Source organism: Hemitrygon akajei, chromosome 5, assembly GCF_048418815.1.
Source record: "Hemitrygon akajei chromosome 5, sHemAka1.3, whole genome shotgun sequence".
Lineage (NCBI taxonomy): Eukaryota > Metazoa > Chordata > Chondrichthyes > Myliobatiformes > Dasyatidae > Hemitrygon > Hemitrygon akajei.
In genome coordinates this window covers 62,073,227-62,090,483 of record NC_133128.1, presented here as the reverse complement: position 1 = coordinate 62,090,483, position 17,257 = coordinate 62,073,227, and the positions used below count along the sequence as shown (strand labels likewise).

Here is a 17,257-nt window from a genome sequence, read left to right as displayed (position 1 = left end):
AGCCATCAAGTCTGTCATCCAAATCATTGACATATAACATAAAAAGAAGTGATCCCAAACATAGACCCTCGTGGAACACCACTAGTGACCAGCAGCCAACCCAAAAAGGATCCTTTTATTCCCACCATTTGCCTCCTGTCAATCAGCCAATGCTCTATCCATGCTAGAATCTCTCGTCATTCCATGGGCTCTTACTTTGCTTTGTCAAAGGCCTTCTGAAAATCCAAGTACACAACATCCACCAATTCTTCTTTGTCTATCCTGCTTGTTCAACAAATTCCAACAAATGTGTCTGGCAGGCCTGTTTTGTTATGTGGCCTCAAGTATCCTGAAACTACATCTTCTTCAACAATCTACTTCAACATCTTCCCAGTCACTGAAGTCAGGCTTACTGCCTTAATATTTCCTTTCTTTTGCTTCCCTCCCTTCTTGGAGTGACATTTGCAATTTTCCAGTCCTCCAGAACCATGCCAGAATCTAATGATTCTTTAAATTTCATTGCTAATGATTCCATAATCCCTTCAGCTATTTCTTTCAGAACCATGGGGTGTAGTACATCTGGTCCATTCAACTTAAACACCTTCAGACCTTTCAACTTTCCAAGCATTTTCACCTAAGTAATAGCAACAACATTCACTCCTGCCCCCTGAAACACAAATTATAAGATTTCATAGCTCGAAAAGTAAACCAAGTAACCCCAGTTTACAGGACAAAAATAAATTGCAGATAAAACAAAAAATGGTTAGCCTAACATGAGTATCATGGAAAATTCTGTAATCTATGAACAAGGAAATGGCTGTAAGGTACTTGGAAAGTAACAAGATGAACATTGGGTAGAATAAACCTGAATTTATGAACGAGAAATAATGTTTGACAACTTTGTGGGAATTTCTGAGATTGGTCCCAGCATGAGAGACAAGCGTGACGCAGATGATACGGTGTATTTGGATTTTTGCAACATATTTGATCACGTTCCACAGAAGAATTTACTAAACAGAACTAGAGCAAATTAGGGGTAGTATAATGGTATTTACTGAGGAATGATTAATGGTCAAAAAACATACAGTAGGAATAAATGAGATAATTTACAAGTTGGGAGGCTATGACTTGAATGGTAATGATTGATGTTAAAACCCCAGATATTCATGATACACATCACTAAATTGGATGAGGGGATAGGGCACAAAATAATCAAGCTACCTCATAATACCAAGCTAAATACATAATCCTGTTTAGGTTATAAGGAAAACATACATAAGATAAGCAAATAGGCAAGTTCATGGCAGGATAGAATATAATATGGGAAATAAGAAAGGACACCCACCTTTGGTAAATTGGAAAAGCTGAATATTTTTTTAAAAAATGACTGAAAAGATGCCAGTGCCCTCATATACAAAACCTGAAAGCTAATAAAGGTTTAGCAAGCAACTGGGAAGCAAATGATACATTGGGCTTTACTTCAAGGGAAATTGTCATAGAGCACAGGAGCCCACTCAACCCATTTTGCCCAAGCCAATTATGAAACACCCATCTGAAAAGAGTAGAAGCAACTTGTTCTGATTATTTTTCTCACCTTCTGGAATATTGTTTATTGATTTGGAGTTCCTACCTGGAGTAGGATATACAGTGGCATGCAAAAGTTTGGGCACCCTGGTTAAAATTTCTGTTATTCTGAATAGTTAACCGAGTAGAAGATGAACTGATCTCCAAAAGTCACAAAGTTAAAGATGAAACACTCTTTTCAACATGTTAAGCAAGATTAGTGTATTATTTTTGTTTTGTACAATTTTAGAGTGAAAAAAAGGAAAGGAGCGCCATGCAAAAGTTTGGGCACCCCAGGAGATTTGTGCTCTCAGATAACTTTTACCAAGATCTCAGACTTAATTAGCTTGTTAGGGCTATGGCTTGTTCACAGTCATTGTTAGGAAAGGCCAGGTGATGCAAATTTCAAAGCTTTATAAATACCCTGACTCCTCAAACATTCTCCCAACAATTAGCAGCTATGGGCTCCTCTAAACAGCTGCCTAGGCCTCTGATAAATTAAAATAAATGATGCCCACAAAGCAGGAGAAGGCTATAAGAAGATAGCAAAGCGTTTTCAGGTAGCTGCTTCCTCAATTCATAATGTAATTAAGAAATGGCAGTTAACAGGAACGGTGGAGGTCATGTTGAGGTCTGGAAGACAAGGAAAACTTTCTGAGAGAACTGCTCGTAGGATTGCTAGAAAGGCAAATCAAAACCCCTGTTTGACTGCAACAGACCTTCAGGAAGATTTAGCAGACTTTGGAGTGGTGGTGTACTGTTCTACAGTGCAGTGACACATGCACAAATATGCCCTTCAGGGAAGAGTCATCAGAAGAAAACCTCTTCTGAGTCCTCACCACAAAATTCAGCATCAGAAGTTTTCAAAGGAACAATTAAACAAACCTGATGCATTTTGGAAACAAGTCGTGTGGACTGATGAAGTTAAAATAGAACTTTTTGGTCACAATGATCAAAGGTATGCTTGGAGAAAAAAGGGTGCAGAATTTCATGAAAAGAACACCTCTCCAACTGTTAAGCATGGGGGTCAATCAATCATGCTTTGGGCTTGCGTTGCAGCCAGTGGCACGGGGAACATTTCACTGGTAGAGGGAAGAATGATTTCAATTAAATACCAGCAAATTCTGGAAGCAAACATCACACCATCTGTAAAAAAGCTGAAGATGAAAAGAGGATCGCTTCTACAACAGGATAATGATCCTAAACATACCTCAAAATCCACAATGGACTACCTTCAAGAGGTGCAAGCTGAAGGTTTTGCCATGGCCCTCACAGTCTCCCAACCTGAACATCATTGAAAATCTGTGGATAGACCTCAGATGGGCAATGCATGTAAGACGGTCCAAGAATCTCACAGAACTAGAAGCCTTTTGCAAGGAAGAATGGGCAAAAATCCCCCAAACAAGAATTGAAAGACTCTTAGCTGGCTACAGAAAGTGATACAAGCTGTGATACTTGCCAAAGGGGGTGTTACTAAGTGCTGACCATGCACAGTGCCCAAACTTTTGCTTCGGGCCCTTTTCCTTTTTTGTTATTTTGAAACTGTAAAAGATGGAAATAAAAAAGTAATCTTGCTCAAAGTATTAATGCAATGTGTCATCTTTAACTTTATGCCTTTTGGAAATCAGGTCATCTTTTACTCGCTTAGCTATTCATAGTAACAGAAATTTCGACGAGGGGTGCCCAAACTTTTGCATGCCACTGTACTTGTGATGGAGTGAGCACTGCAAATGTTTTCCAGATTGATTCCAGGGAAATCAGATTTGTCAAGTGAGGAGGCTTGATCTATCCTTTCCAAATGTACAAAATTCTAAACAGGCTGGAGAGTTCGGATGTAGGGATGGCATTCCTCCTGACTGGTTTGTCTACACTCAGATCATCGTCTCAAGACATTTAGAACTGTGAAGAAATGAGGTTGAAGAGGGTAGTGAATCTTCGGAATTTGCTACTGAAGGGAAACTCAGTGGCAGAGTATATTCAAAGCAGAAACTGATAGATTATTACATATTAATGGAATCAAAGGATACAGAATTGATACAGCAAAGACACGCTGAGCTAAAACATCAGGCATGATTTCATGCAATAGCAGGGCTGGGACCTAATTCTGCATCATTTCTGTTTGATACCATGTTTGTCTTCCTTTATCCTACATTGTGCTGTCGAGTTAACCTTTAAGGCAATTTCAGTATTCTCAAAAGCAGCTTGGGATCTTGTGAAGTAAAAGTATAGTTACAACCAATGGTCAGCTCTCCACCAACTTGTTACTATTAAGGAATTTATAACCTCAGCCAAAATATGATTGTTTATGATTGTTCAGAAAATCCTCCTCATTAAATCTACTCTGCTTCCCAAGTATTCTTCTTCTTCTTCTTAAGCCCACTGCCCCTACTGGGGATGGGCCACCAAAAGCAGCTTACCAGAATCTTCAGTCTTGGGTCAGTCTGTCAAGTTTTCCTAGGTGTAACCTATCTTCTTGGTGTATCCTTCCTCTCCCAAGGATGAGGTCCATGGAACGGGTTTTTATGAGATGTCCAACCTTCCTCCCTTCTCAGCTGGCTTGGGGCCGGCTATGGCGGCATTCCCAAGCATTCAGGTACACATTTCCAGAGAGTCCATGAACTAGCAACTCTTATACTTCCAGGCAACCAGTGACCTGCAAAGACTCTATTCCAACTGCTGAGATCCTGTCCTGATATTTTTAATGAGTCTAGGATTTATTTTATGGTCCCACTCAACCTCAGTGGAAAAAGCCTTCTTACATTTACTCGATACATACCCCTCATAATTTTGTATATTTTAGATCACTCCACAAGATTCCGTCTACATTAAGATTATTTCATATAGAATCAATAATTAAGTGTTTTAAAGAGTCTAGAATCAGTGGCTCCTTCATTAGAAGAGAAATTTGACAGAATGTTCAGATTAGAGTCATAGAAAAGTACAGCACACGAACAGGTCCTTTGGCCCATCTACTTACGCTTAACAACTTAAATTGCCTACTGCCACTGACCTGCACTAGGACCATTGTCTACCATACGTCTATTATCAATGTACCTATTCAAACTTTTCTCAAACATTGAAATTGAGCTTGAATGCACCACTTGTGCTGGCAGCTCATTTCACTCTCGTCCGACCCTCTGATTGAAGAAGTTTCCCCTCATCTTCACCTTAAACTTTTGATCTTTCATCCTTAACTAATGACCTCTACTTGTCGTCCCACTCAAGCTCAGTGGAAAAATGCTGCTTGCATTTACCTTATCCATACCACTGATAATTTTATATACTTCTATCAAATCTCCTCTCAGTCTTCTATGTTCCAAGGAATAAAATCCTAACCTATTCAATCTTTCCTTATAACTCAGGTTTTCAACCTTATTTACATCTTTCCTGTAGGTAGGTGACCAAAACTGCACACAATACTCCAAATTAGGCTGCGGCAATGTCTGAAACAACTTCAACGTAATATCCCATCTCCTGTACTTAACACTTTGATTTATAAAGGACAATGTGCCAAAAGCCTCCTGTGATGCCACTTCCAACGAATCATGGATCTGTATTCTACCACTCCTCATTTCCCAACTGTTTACTGTTCAAGACCTACCCTGGTTGGTCGTGCAGAAGTGCAATACCTTGCACTTGTCTGCATTAAATTCCATCTGTCATTTTTCAGCTCACTTTTGCAGCTGGTCCAGATCCTGCTGCAAGCCACAATAGCCTCCCTCTCTGTGCACTACACCCCCAATCTTGGTGTCATCTGCAAATTTGCTGATCCAGTTAACCACATTATCATCCAGATTGTTAGTATAAAACAGGGCTTCAATATCTCTTGAAAACCAAGGTTCCCTACACCTGTTATCTTTATCTTTTAGTCTGACAGGCAAATTGTGAGATAAAGAAAAAAAACTGTTGTGTCTGTGCACAACTACATATCGATTACATAAAAGCATGCTGTGGGAGATGGCTTTAACTGGTGTATTCACACTGCAGTGAGAGAGAGAACAATGCACATGCGTAGACAACAGCGCATGTGCAGACAACAGATCAATACGTAGTGCTAAGTTGGAGGTGGTCATTGCTTAAAAGGAAATAGATCTATACCTCCCCCTGTAGATTAGTGCAATATAAACTGTATATGTACAAAACATTCAATTTCCCTTTCATAAACCCATATTCCAAATAAACATGCTATCACAATAACAGTCCATAACTAACTTCACAGTTCTAAAGGTCCAGACTTCTGGGTAGTGCTCGGTTTCTTTTAGGATAATGCTTCTAGACCTGGGAGTGGCATCGTGTTTGGTAGGTGTTTGGTTCTCAGTTTCCGGTGTCACATTGCTGTCAGATCATCATTGAGAGGCAAATCCAGTGACTGTAATGTGTTCATCTTGTTGGATGCAGTCGACTCAGGTATGTTCTTCGGTTGAGCATCCAGGATCTGGTCCACATGACTTCTCCATGTCTGATCGCCAACAGTCTCTGTGTACACCAGTGGTCCAGTTCTTGCAGCCATCCTATCCGGTGTCCACTTGTCTTCTCGGTAATCATGCAACAGCACTTCCTGTCTAATCTCAAAGCTCCCTGCTGCTTCACTTGGCAATTGGGTGAACTGTTTAATCTGTACTTCCCTCCGGAGGTCTGTGTGAGATCACAGATTCCTGCTCATGAACAGCATTGCAGGTGTTTAATTTGTTGTCGCATGAACAGAGTTTTGATACACAAAATGGAAGTTATCCACCTTGTGCTGTAGAGAAATGCCCTCCTTGTCTATCGCTTTAATGGACTTCTTGAAGGTTTGGATAAACTTCTCAGCTAACCTATTCATTGCTGGGTATTGAGGAGCTGACTTGATATGTCTGATGCCATTTTTCTTCATGAATAATTGGAATTCTTCTGACATGTATCGTGGTCCGTCGTCACTCACAGTTTCTTCTGGTTAGCCAATTCTGGTGAAGATCATCCTTAGAACGGACACAGTCTTTGTTGAAGTGGTCGACTTCATTGATATAACCTCCGGCCACTTCGAATGAGCATCCATGGCAATCAGAAATATGGAGTTTATGAATGGCCCAGCAAAGTCAATGTGTACTCTTTGCTCTGGTAAAGATGACCACTCTCATGGGTGTAACAGTGCCTGTGGGGGTATATTTTGAACAATTTAGTATCCCAAACAGCTTTCGGTGAAGTCTTCAATCTGTTTATCTATTCTTGGCCACATGTAGCTCAGGGCAAGACTCACCTTGACTATACCCAGGTGTTCTTCATGCAGATTTTCTAACACTCTTGTGCGCAGTTTAGAGGGAACCACAGCACAAGATCCACAGACCAGTGTTCTTTGACATGTTAACAGTTGGTCTCATCTCACTGAGATCTCTGGAAACACGGTTACCATGAGCTGGCCATCTTTGCATGGTGATTTCACAGACTTTTGGCAATGTCAGGTCATTCCTTGTTTCCCTTTGCACTTTGGAATTTGTTACCGGCAACAGGTCCATCAACATAGTACGGAACATTTTTGCTGGGCATGAAGACTTTTGTTCTTCAGTTGCCAATAGTGGAAGATGTGACAAGCCATCAGCGTCTGTCATAAGAGTGGGCTCCTAGGAATAGTGCCCAACTTTGTAACTGGATAGCAGTCATCATTGCAGCTCTCTTCCTGGGATTGAAAATGGACACAGGGCTGGCAACCTGTCACTAGTGTAAACTTATGTCTGTAGACGTAGCAGTGGAACTCTTTATTCCCCATACTAGACTAAGGTCCTGTTGGTCAATCTGTGAGTAGTCGCGTTTTGCACTTGTCAGTGATCTTAAAGCAAAAATAATCAGGTGTTCAGATCCATCTTTCATAATGTGTGATAAAATGGCGCTAATGCCAGTCTGATGGGCAGGGCTAGGTCATAATGGGTGAGCAGTTCATCAGATGTTATTAGTCTCTTTGTTTCCTTGAATGCTCTTTCACATTTTTCTGACCATTCCCACTTTGCTCCTGTCTGTAACAGTGCGTTCAATGGATGCAGCACTGTAGCAATGATTGAGAGAAACCGGTGGTAGTAGTTTACAGGGCCCAGGTATGACCTAAATTGTGACACATTTTCCGGTTAGGATGCCTGTAGCGCTGTTTCAATCTTCTCTTGTGATTTATGTAACCAGGCTTGTCAATGGCATGTCTACAGTATGAGATTTCATTCTTGAAAAACTCACATTTCTCTCTCTTTGTGCTCAAACCATACTCACTCAGTGCGGCAAACATTTTACCAAGGTTCTGAAGGTGCTCTTCATCATTCTTGCCAGTCACAATAATGTCATCAAGGTAACATTGTGTTCCTGGGATACCTTGGAGCACTTGGCCCATTGCTCTTTGCCAAATTGCTGGAGTTAATGCGACGGCAAAGACGAGACAATTATACTGGAACAATCCCTTGTGAGTGTTGATTAAAAGGAACTTCCTGCTTGACTCCTCAACCTTCATTTGTAGATAGGCTTGTGAGAAGTTGATCTTTGAAAACCTCTCCCCACCTGCCAAAGATACAAAAACGTCTTCTATTCATGGCAGGGGATACTGCACAATATGTAGCACTGGGTTGATGCTCACCTTGAATCCTCACATATGCAAACGGTTCTGGCCTTCCCTTTCTTGATTACTGGGACAATGGGCATGCCCCAATCACTCCAACCCTGGTGAGAATTCCAGACGCCTCCAAGCTCCGCAGTTCAGCATCCACTTTCTGAAGTGGTGCACAAGGTACTGGACGCCTTTTATGGACCTTGGTGTTGCTGTTTTATCCAGTTCAATTCAGGCCTTCCTGTCTTTGAGTTTACCAGTCCCCTTCTCATTAGCATTAAGCAGATGTGCCAGTCTTTGGTTAGCGCGACCATTTGGCTGTCGTTGCCCATTGATGCCACACTGAGAGCTTTGACTGAGTGCCATTCTAGTTGGATTTTTCTCAAGCATTCATATCTGAAAAAGTGCTGGCCCTTCACTTTTCAATACATAAAGCTCTAACTACGGTGTTTGGCCTCCATATATCACCTTCACTTTGCCTTTGGGGCACAGTTTTCCTCCCGTGTGGGTCTTTAGCATCACTGAGGTCTTCTCTAATGGTATCTTAGAAAACAGTCTGTTGTAGCCAGCTTCTGAAATTACAGATAAAACTGACCCCGTGTCCAGTTCCATTTTCAGTTTTACACCAGACACATCTATTGTGATCCATAGTACATTGCGATCTGCTTCAGTAATACTATGCAGTTCTAGGCATGACAGTTCAGCTTTAAGTTGTCTGATTCTGTTTTACATTCGGTAACCTTATGCATTTGCTTAGTTTTGTGTTTGAGACTTTTTACTTGGTTGTGCTTTTTGTCTGTCTTGCACATTCTCTCATGTGATACTTTCTGCACACCTTTTCTTTGAACCAAAAGTCAATTGCATCATGGGAGGATCTGCCACATTTGATAATATCTTCAGTTTTTACACCATTCAGGGACACTTTGTGCATGTCTAATGTCCTTTTCTGCAGTTCAGCTGCATCCTTTACGATACTGCAATGGTCAATGCCCTTTCTAAGATTAGCTCTCTTTCTGACAGTAGCCTCCTTTGAATACTTTGACTTTGCATGCCAAATACAAGTTAATCCCTTAATGCATCAGAAAATCCATCTCTAAAGTCACAGTACTGGGAAAGTTTGCGCAGTTCTGCAATGTATCCAGAAATGCATTCATCTTTTGACTGTTTCCTTTTGTAAAATCTAAATCTCTCAGCTATTAACCAGAGGTTTAGGGCTCAAGCGATTTTGTAAAATTGAAACAGTTTGGTTGAACGTCTTGCTTGCTGGCTTCTCAGGGGTTACAAGGTTGTGTAAGAGTCTACATTCTTGGGCCCATTAAGCTAAGAAGTGTAGGGGCTTTCTTCTGCTGTTCATATTACCATACAGTTGAACCCTCTCGATACATGACTCCCAGCCTTCACTAGTACTATCAAATTCATCAACTTTCCTGATTGAAGCCATTGCCACGTTATTTCACTTTAAATTCAGTATGTCTTTCACGGTTACACACGTGTTCCTTTGTAAGCGCCCGCAACGGCTTTCTCATGCTGTTTAACTCTCATTATTTTGTCCCATAACTGTTCATGCAGTTCGTAATATTTTCTGACATTCAGGTTTGTACTTGTCGCCAATTTGTTGTGTCTATGCACAACTACATATCGATGAAATAAAAGCACACATGCAGGAGATGGCTTTAACTGGTGTATTCACATTGCACGAGAGAGAGAACAATTTGCATGCGTAGATAACAGCACATGTGCAGATAACAGATCAATATGTAGTGCTAAAGAAGGGCGGTCATTGCTCTAAATAGGTCCACACATTGCAAAAACTTTAACAGAATTAATGGTGGAGGACTGTAACCTGAATTTTAAAAGGAAGTGCTTAAAAAGTGAAGACTGCACAGGTTGCAAAGAAACAGATGGCAAAATTTACCAATTGGATAGCTCTTTCAAAGTCTGCTTGCTACTGCACAAATTGCCTCCTTCTTTTCTACAAAATTCAAAAATTCCATATTGTATCAACCTGATATGAAAACAACAGTATTGATAAACTGGGCTTTCCAATTAACCACTGACCAGTCCCTCATAATTTAGGTAATCCATAAATCATGCTATTGTTGTAGATATTTCATGAGAAAAAAGATGAGTCTACAGCAACAATACAAAAGTCATTTACCTCTGGCTTAAGTGCACCCTTTGTGCAAGTCTGGCATAATGGAACATTGCGAGAGAATCTCAGTGGAAGATGTCGAGTACGATTTTGGCATGTTTTGTCCTCACAAATGAGCCAGCCCTAAAAATTGAACAAAACAAAAATGAAAATCTCTAAAAAGTTTCCTTTAGCTCTTTCAAACCTCCAAAAGTTAACTGTTAAAATTCAGGCTTTCTGCTAAAGTTTGGTTTGTATTCATAAGCAGCATAAGTTCCTTAAGGTTGAAAACCTCCAAGTAACACAGCACCAATAGGTCGAGGATCAACACTTGGTAACTGCAGCTTCGTATACCAGAGATCGACATCAACATTTTGACACTTTCAGAAAGTCTATAATTTTTTTCAAAAACTAAGTGTGCACAAGGTACAACTTGTGTATTAAATAATACATAGAAACAGTAAGAAACAGTACTAGTTGTAGCTTGGATCTTCTCAGGAAAATATCTTTTGTTGGCATGATGTTAGAAGACAAAGTATTGTATGTAAATATGTGGACACTTAAATATATTCCACATCCCATCAGTTTTTTTGAATACTTTCCTGACATAAATTAGTTGTGATACAAAATATATTTTGCCTCTTATCTAATTTATCTATTTATTTATTTAGATATTTAAAAAAATTTTAATCAGTTTTTCAAAACATTTTACAAATTAAAAACCCCAAATCTCAATGAGGAGCATTAATACAGCGCAAAATTAAGCATACAATAACAATATGCTACAAAGGAAGAGAATTTAACAAAAAAGCACCTAAATTAAAGACAAGTAAGCTTAGTGTCCTCCCCAAACCCCACAACACAAGTAAAAAAACAACTCCAGACCAACCACCACACAATATAAAGAGTATAGGTCAGGACAGTCAAACTCCCAGACTGTGAGTACACTTAGCAACAGAGGATAATAATGCCTACTACTAGAAAAAAAAAGGGAGCTGAAAGCAAGGGACCGAAAAGAAGAAAAAAAAAGAAAAAAAAAACCCTAGTCAAGAGGAAGGTTATGAAAGTACTCGATAAAAGGTCCCCAGACCTTATGAAACTTTAGATCCAAATTAAGAACTGAATAATGAATTTTTTCAAGGTCCAAGCAGGCCATAATGTCGTTAAGCCATTGCGCATGAGTGGGCGGGGCAACATCTCTCCACCTAAGGAGGATCAAGCGTCTCGCCAGGAGAGAGGCAAAGGATAGTATTCGGCATTTGGTCAGACCCAGACATAAATCTGTCTCGCCCCAAAAACCGAACAGAGCAATTAAGGGGTTAGGTTCTAGGCGCTGATTCAGAATACCCGATAATGTAGTGAAGACATCTTTCCAGAATTTCTCCAAGCTAGGACAGAACCAGTACATATGGATGAGAGAGGCCACGCCCCTCTTGCATTTATCACAGAGCGGACTAATGCCAGGGTAGAATCGAGATAGTTTAGATTTAGACATATGGGCTCTATGAACAATCTTAAACTGTAAAAGGCAATGGCGAGCACAAAGAGAGGTTGAGTTAACCGATTTGAGAACTGAGTCCCAGCTCTCCTCGGATAAGGAGATATTTAAATCCTGGTCCCAGGCCATTTTAATTTTATCCACAGGGGCCCATCGTAGGGCTGCTAGTTTATCTCGGATAATTGATATTAAACCTTTAGCTAGTGGATTAATGGAAAGAAATAGGTCCATTGCATTTTTCGCAGGCATTTCAGGAAAGTTAGGAATTAAAGGAGCAATAAATTGTCGGATTTGGAGATATCTGAAAAAGTGGGCGTTAGGCAGGTTGAACTTAACAGAGAGCTGCTGAAAAGAAGCGAAGCGATTATCAATGAAGAGATCTTCAAAATGTCTAATGCCCTTCCTATACCAAACATGGAATGCTGAATCGTACGTAATAGGTAAAAAAAGGTGATTATGTGTGACAGGGCTAGAAACGGAAAACCCTTGGAAACCATAGCATTTCCTGAACTGAGCCCATATACGCAAAGTGTGTCTAACAAGAGGATTAGCTATTGATCTGGGCAGACTACTAGGGAGTGCAGAGCCAAGAAGTGCAGATATAGATAATTCTTTAGTGGAGCTCAACTCCATTGCCACCCAGTTAGGGCACTCGGGTTGGCCGTGGAAGAAAGACCAGAAGGTAGCACAACGTATATTAGCTGCCCAATAATATAAGCGAAAGTTAGGTAAAGCCATGCCACCCTCTTTAGATTTTTGGAGGTGGATTTTATTAATTCTAGAGCGCTTATTCTGCCACAGATATGACAAAATAACAGAGTCTAAGGAATCAAAATAAGATTTAGGAATAAAAATTGGGATAGATTGAAATAAGTATAAAAATTTGGGGAGAACATACATTTTAACAACATTAATACGACCTACCAAAGACATAGATAGAGGTGACCATTGTACCAGACTCTGTTTTATAGCATATGAAAGATTGACAAAGTTTTCACAAAAGAGATCTTTAAACTTCCTTGTGACTGTAATTCCAAGATAAGTAAATTGATTATGGACTACTTTAAAAGGGAGATCACAAAATATTAGTTCTTGTGCTTCTTTATTAATTGGGAAAAGTTCACTCTTATGTAAATTAAGTTTATAGCCAGAGATCTGGCTAAACTGGTCAAGAAGTGAAAACATTAGAGGTAAGGATGTAGACAGATTTGAGAGAAAGAGTAATAAGTCATCAGCATAGAGAGAAACTTTATGCTCAACACCCCCTCTCCAAATCCCGGTCAATTCAGGACAGTTTTGAAATGCTATCGCCAGAGGTTCTATAGCCAAATCAAAGAGAAAGGGACTTAAGGGGCATCCCTGACGGGTGCCACGTTTGAGATTAAATACTTGGGATTTCTGAAAATTAGTTAAAACAGAAGCAGTAGGACACAGGTACAGCAATTTGATCCAAGAGATGAAACTTTGGCCGAAGTCAAATTTTTCTAAGACTGCAAAAAGGTAGTTCCACTCTATACGATCAAATGCTTTCTCCGCATCGAGGGAAATAACACATTCAGGAGTCTCAGTTGGAGCTGAGTATAAAATATTAAATAGACGCCGAATGTTAAAAAAAGGGAGACGGTTTTTAATAAAGCCTGCTTGGTCATCAGAGATAATGGAGGGAATAACGGTTTCTAATCTATGAGCCAACACTTTAGCTAAGATCTTTACATCAACATTGAGCAGAGAGATCGGCCTGTACGAGGAACACTCTGTTGGGTCTTTGCCCTTTTTTAAAAGAAGAATAATAGATGCCTCATTGAAAGAGGGTGGCAATTTGCCGTAATTAAACGAGTCAGATAATACTGAAAGTAACTGAGGAGAAAGGAGTGAAGAGAATGATTTATAAAATTCTACAGGGAACCCATCAGGTCCAGGAGATTTCCCTGAGGACAGTGCAGAAATTGCAAAAGATATTTCTTCTGATGATATAGGTGCATTAAGTTTGGCTTTGAAATCAGATGAAAGTGAGGGGATATTCAGATTCTGTAAAAATTGATCAACAGAGATATTGTCATTCAGAGATTCAGAGGAATAAAGCCGAGAATAAAAAATTTTAAATGCGTCATTAATTTCTAAATGATCCGATGTAAAGTCTCCGTTCTCCTTCCAGATCTTTGTAATATGTTGTTTGACTTTGGAACGCCTCAGCTGATTGGCTAGGAATTTACCAGACTTATCCCCATGAATGTAAAAGCGACTCTTGCTTTCGAGAAGTTGGTGTTCGACAGGTTGAGTGGACAGAAGGTTAAATTTAGTTTGGAGTTCAACGCGCTTCTTGTATAATTCAGGGTTCTTAGTTTGGGCATATATTTGATCCAAATCTTTAATCTGGTTAATGAGGTCTGATCGATCTGCACAGGATCTTCTGTTGAGATTTGCTGTGTAAGAGATTATTTGACCCCTCAGATATGCTTTCATGGCATCCCAGACAATCTGGGATGGCACTTCAGGTGATGTGTTAGTGTTAAAATAAAAGGTTATCTGATCCTTAATAAATTTTACAAAATCATCATCCGATAATAAAGTTGAATCAAACCGCCAGTGTTTATTCCTCTGAGGGAGACCAGGAAAGTTCAGAGAGAGGGTAATTGGGGCATGGTCAGAAATCAGTATACTCTGATAGTCACAAGAGTGGGCAAATGGGATAAGTTGGTTATCGAGTAAGAAATAGTCAATTCTAGTGAAGGTATGGTGAACATGTGAGAAAAAAGAATAATCTCTCTCCGTAGGATGGAGGAAACGCCATATATCAGAGATACCAAAATTAGAGAGAAACGATTGGATAGCTAAGGCAGATTTAGTAGGTGATCTGGTAACAGAGGACGATCGATCCAGTTTAGGACTTTTATCTAATTTATGTGACAGTAGGACAATTTCCTCGATGATTATTAAAGCTTCTTCTAACTTCCAGCTATAGATTCAACAGAAGGGTTGGAAACCCTACAGTTAACCACAGAGTTTCTGTCCACCTAATGCTGAGGCCATGGCAGGAGATGAGGAGAAAGCTCAAGAAATTCATTTTTTCTATTTTAAATTAGGAAAAGTGCTTCCATATTTTTGGCTATTCCACATAATCTTGAACAGACCATTAGTAAACAGGAATTCCCCAGGACAGTTTGAGAATACCCTTTTTCCAAATCTGAATCCACATCTGGTCTCCAGCTAACTCAAAAAATGGTCAATATCAAAATAGATTTTTAAACAAAAAATTAAGCCTAGATCCAAAATAAAATACGAAGCTCCTTTTAAAATGTTCATTAAGACAACCATATTCTTACAATCTATATTTTTATCAGCATCCTCCCTCTTCCACCCTCCACCATGAGCTTTGAAAAAGGTGCAGCTGGAGAGAAAAGGGGAAAGACAACAAATTAAAGGACAAACAGCTTTTCTATTTGACAGATTTTTGCAATGTATGTCAACCAATTTACTAGATTTTACAGAGATTTTTCCAAATAGGCTCAATTGGCCATTTGACTTATTGATCTGTTCATTTCAGTAATCATCTAGCTCTGTCACAAGAACATTGAAAGGATAATAACAAGGAACATCAGACTCTTACAGCAGAATTGGTTAAAAGCAAGGAGAGACTCTAATTTACACAAATTTTATAATAAGTGGATTACTAAAAGTTCACAGTATTTCTTCTGAAAATGTCCCTTATTGTTCAATTGAATGCAGAGAAAGTCATGATTGAACTGTGCACTAGAACTGTAGATATACCTACATAATACTACTTTTTCCTTTCTCCTGAGTGAAATTAAAATAATTGCTGCTTAGCATTCTTCCTTCAAATTAGTTGCAAAAGGTGAACCAGTAATGGCTGACATGTCCATGGCCTTAAACAGTGATGGCTTACAGCTGAAACGTAGGAAGTAAAGCCTGACTGTTTATAACTTTCCCTTTCTTCTTCTGTATAATCCCCTTCACCTTTGGGATCATTGTTTTTTTTTAATCATTGCGCAGTTCCTAAGTCCACTCACCACTGCACAATATGCAATAATGAAGATTTTGACTCATTGTGTCAATCAATTTCCATTTCAACTTCCCCGGAGCAGACCCCAAATAATAAGCAGCATCTATGAGAGATCAGCTACAAAGACATCTTATCCCTCCAAAGTGCATTAATGGTACTTTATCATGTTCTACGAATTATTCGTGTACATGGCCTATATTGTTATGCTCTCAAACAAATCTATCAACTTAATTTGCTGCTTATTGATGTATATCTGTAAGAAGAAATTTGCCCTTTGGGAGAATGAGGGAAGAATCTTAGAAAGAAACATACCAGTAGGAAATAGTTTTAACCCATTACTCATTAATCAGCACATGACATAATTCATTTCTAAGATATGGTAGATCATCCATTCTCAAATATCACCCAACCTGGTCTTCCACTGACACACTTAACATCGAACCTGGAGAAACAAACCACCTCCAGTGGTAATTTGAAATCTTTTCAAAATACACATTCTTTGAAGTAAATACACAATATAAGAAAAGGAGCAAGGTTTTTGCCTGTCTGACTGCCATTCAGTTCAACAATTATTCTGAATGGAGTGCAAACTGAAGTAAACATGATAGAAATCTCATAATTAGAAAAAAGATTATCACATTCATCCATTATGATTATTCTGGTATTTAATTTTCTGGGCATTGAATATATTCAAAAGATTTGGGGCTTAAGCCATTTAGAAGGTAGCAGTTCCCACTGGTGGTCTGCATCAAATTATCATTGGATTTGCACTCAAGCGCCTAGTTTAATATCTTACAAAATGATACCTTGTGAAAAATTACATAAAATGAAAATTTACAGTAAAGTGATAAAGCAAAGAATAAAAGCAGAAGAAATAAAAAGAATGGCATTTTCAGAAGCCCATGACATTTTGCTCTAATGTACAATGACAAGTTCTATTCATGTGCCTCAATTCAAATGTCAGTAAGATGTAGTGTACAGTTACAAATACTGATAACTTTTATTTCTACAGGGCTGACATGTGTATCAGGTACATGGAAATAGCACATTGGATATCTTATAGGCAGAAGAATGCTTTTTGGCCAGGGAAGATTTAAGTTGGGCCTCAGTCATAGTTGAGGAGTATTTTTTAAAAACCAGGTTAAAAATGCCTAGATAATTGGTCCCATGGGACTAGAAAACATCGGAAAAATACAATCTTAATGTTAAAGCAGGTATTGATGTAGGAAAAGTGAAAAAAGGAGTATGCTGTCATCAATATTGTAGTGCAAAGTAGAGTTCTGAAACGTCAGGACAATACAAATATGTATGTCAGGATGCTGTTCACTGACTACATGTAGCTCAGCATTTAACACCAACATTTTTACTGTCCTGATCGAAAAGCTACAGAAACTGGTCTTCTATACCACCCTCTGCAACCAGATCCATATATAACCATATAACAATTACAGCACAGAAACAGGCCATCTCAGCCCTTCTAGTCCGTGCTGAACGCTTACTCTCACC

General features: G+C 39.2%; 1 protein-coding gene across 2 annotated transcripts in view; it reads right to left on the bottom strand.

The window, feature by feature from the left end:
• Positions 1 to 17,257, bottom strand: part of pola1 (polymerase (DNA directed), alpha 1) — a 295,953-nt gene that overhangs the window by 80,002 nt on the left and 198,694 nt on the right. For both annotated transcript variants that reach the window (XM_073045628.1, XM_073045629.1), the window contains exon 35: positions 10,260 to 10,376. In XM_073045628.1, coding sequence (XP_072901729.1) covers positions 10,260 to 10,376 — 117 coding nt within the window. The remainder of the gene's footprint in view (positions 1 to 10,259; positions 10,377 to 17,257) is intronic.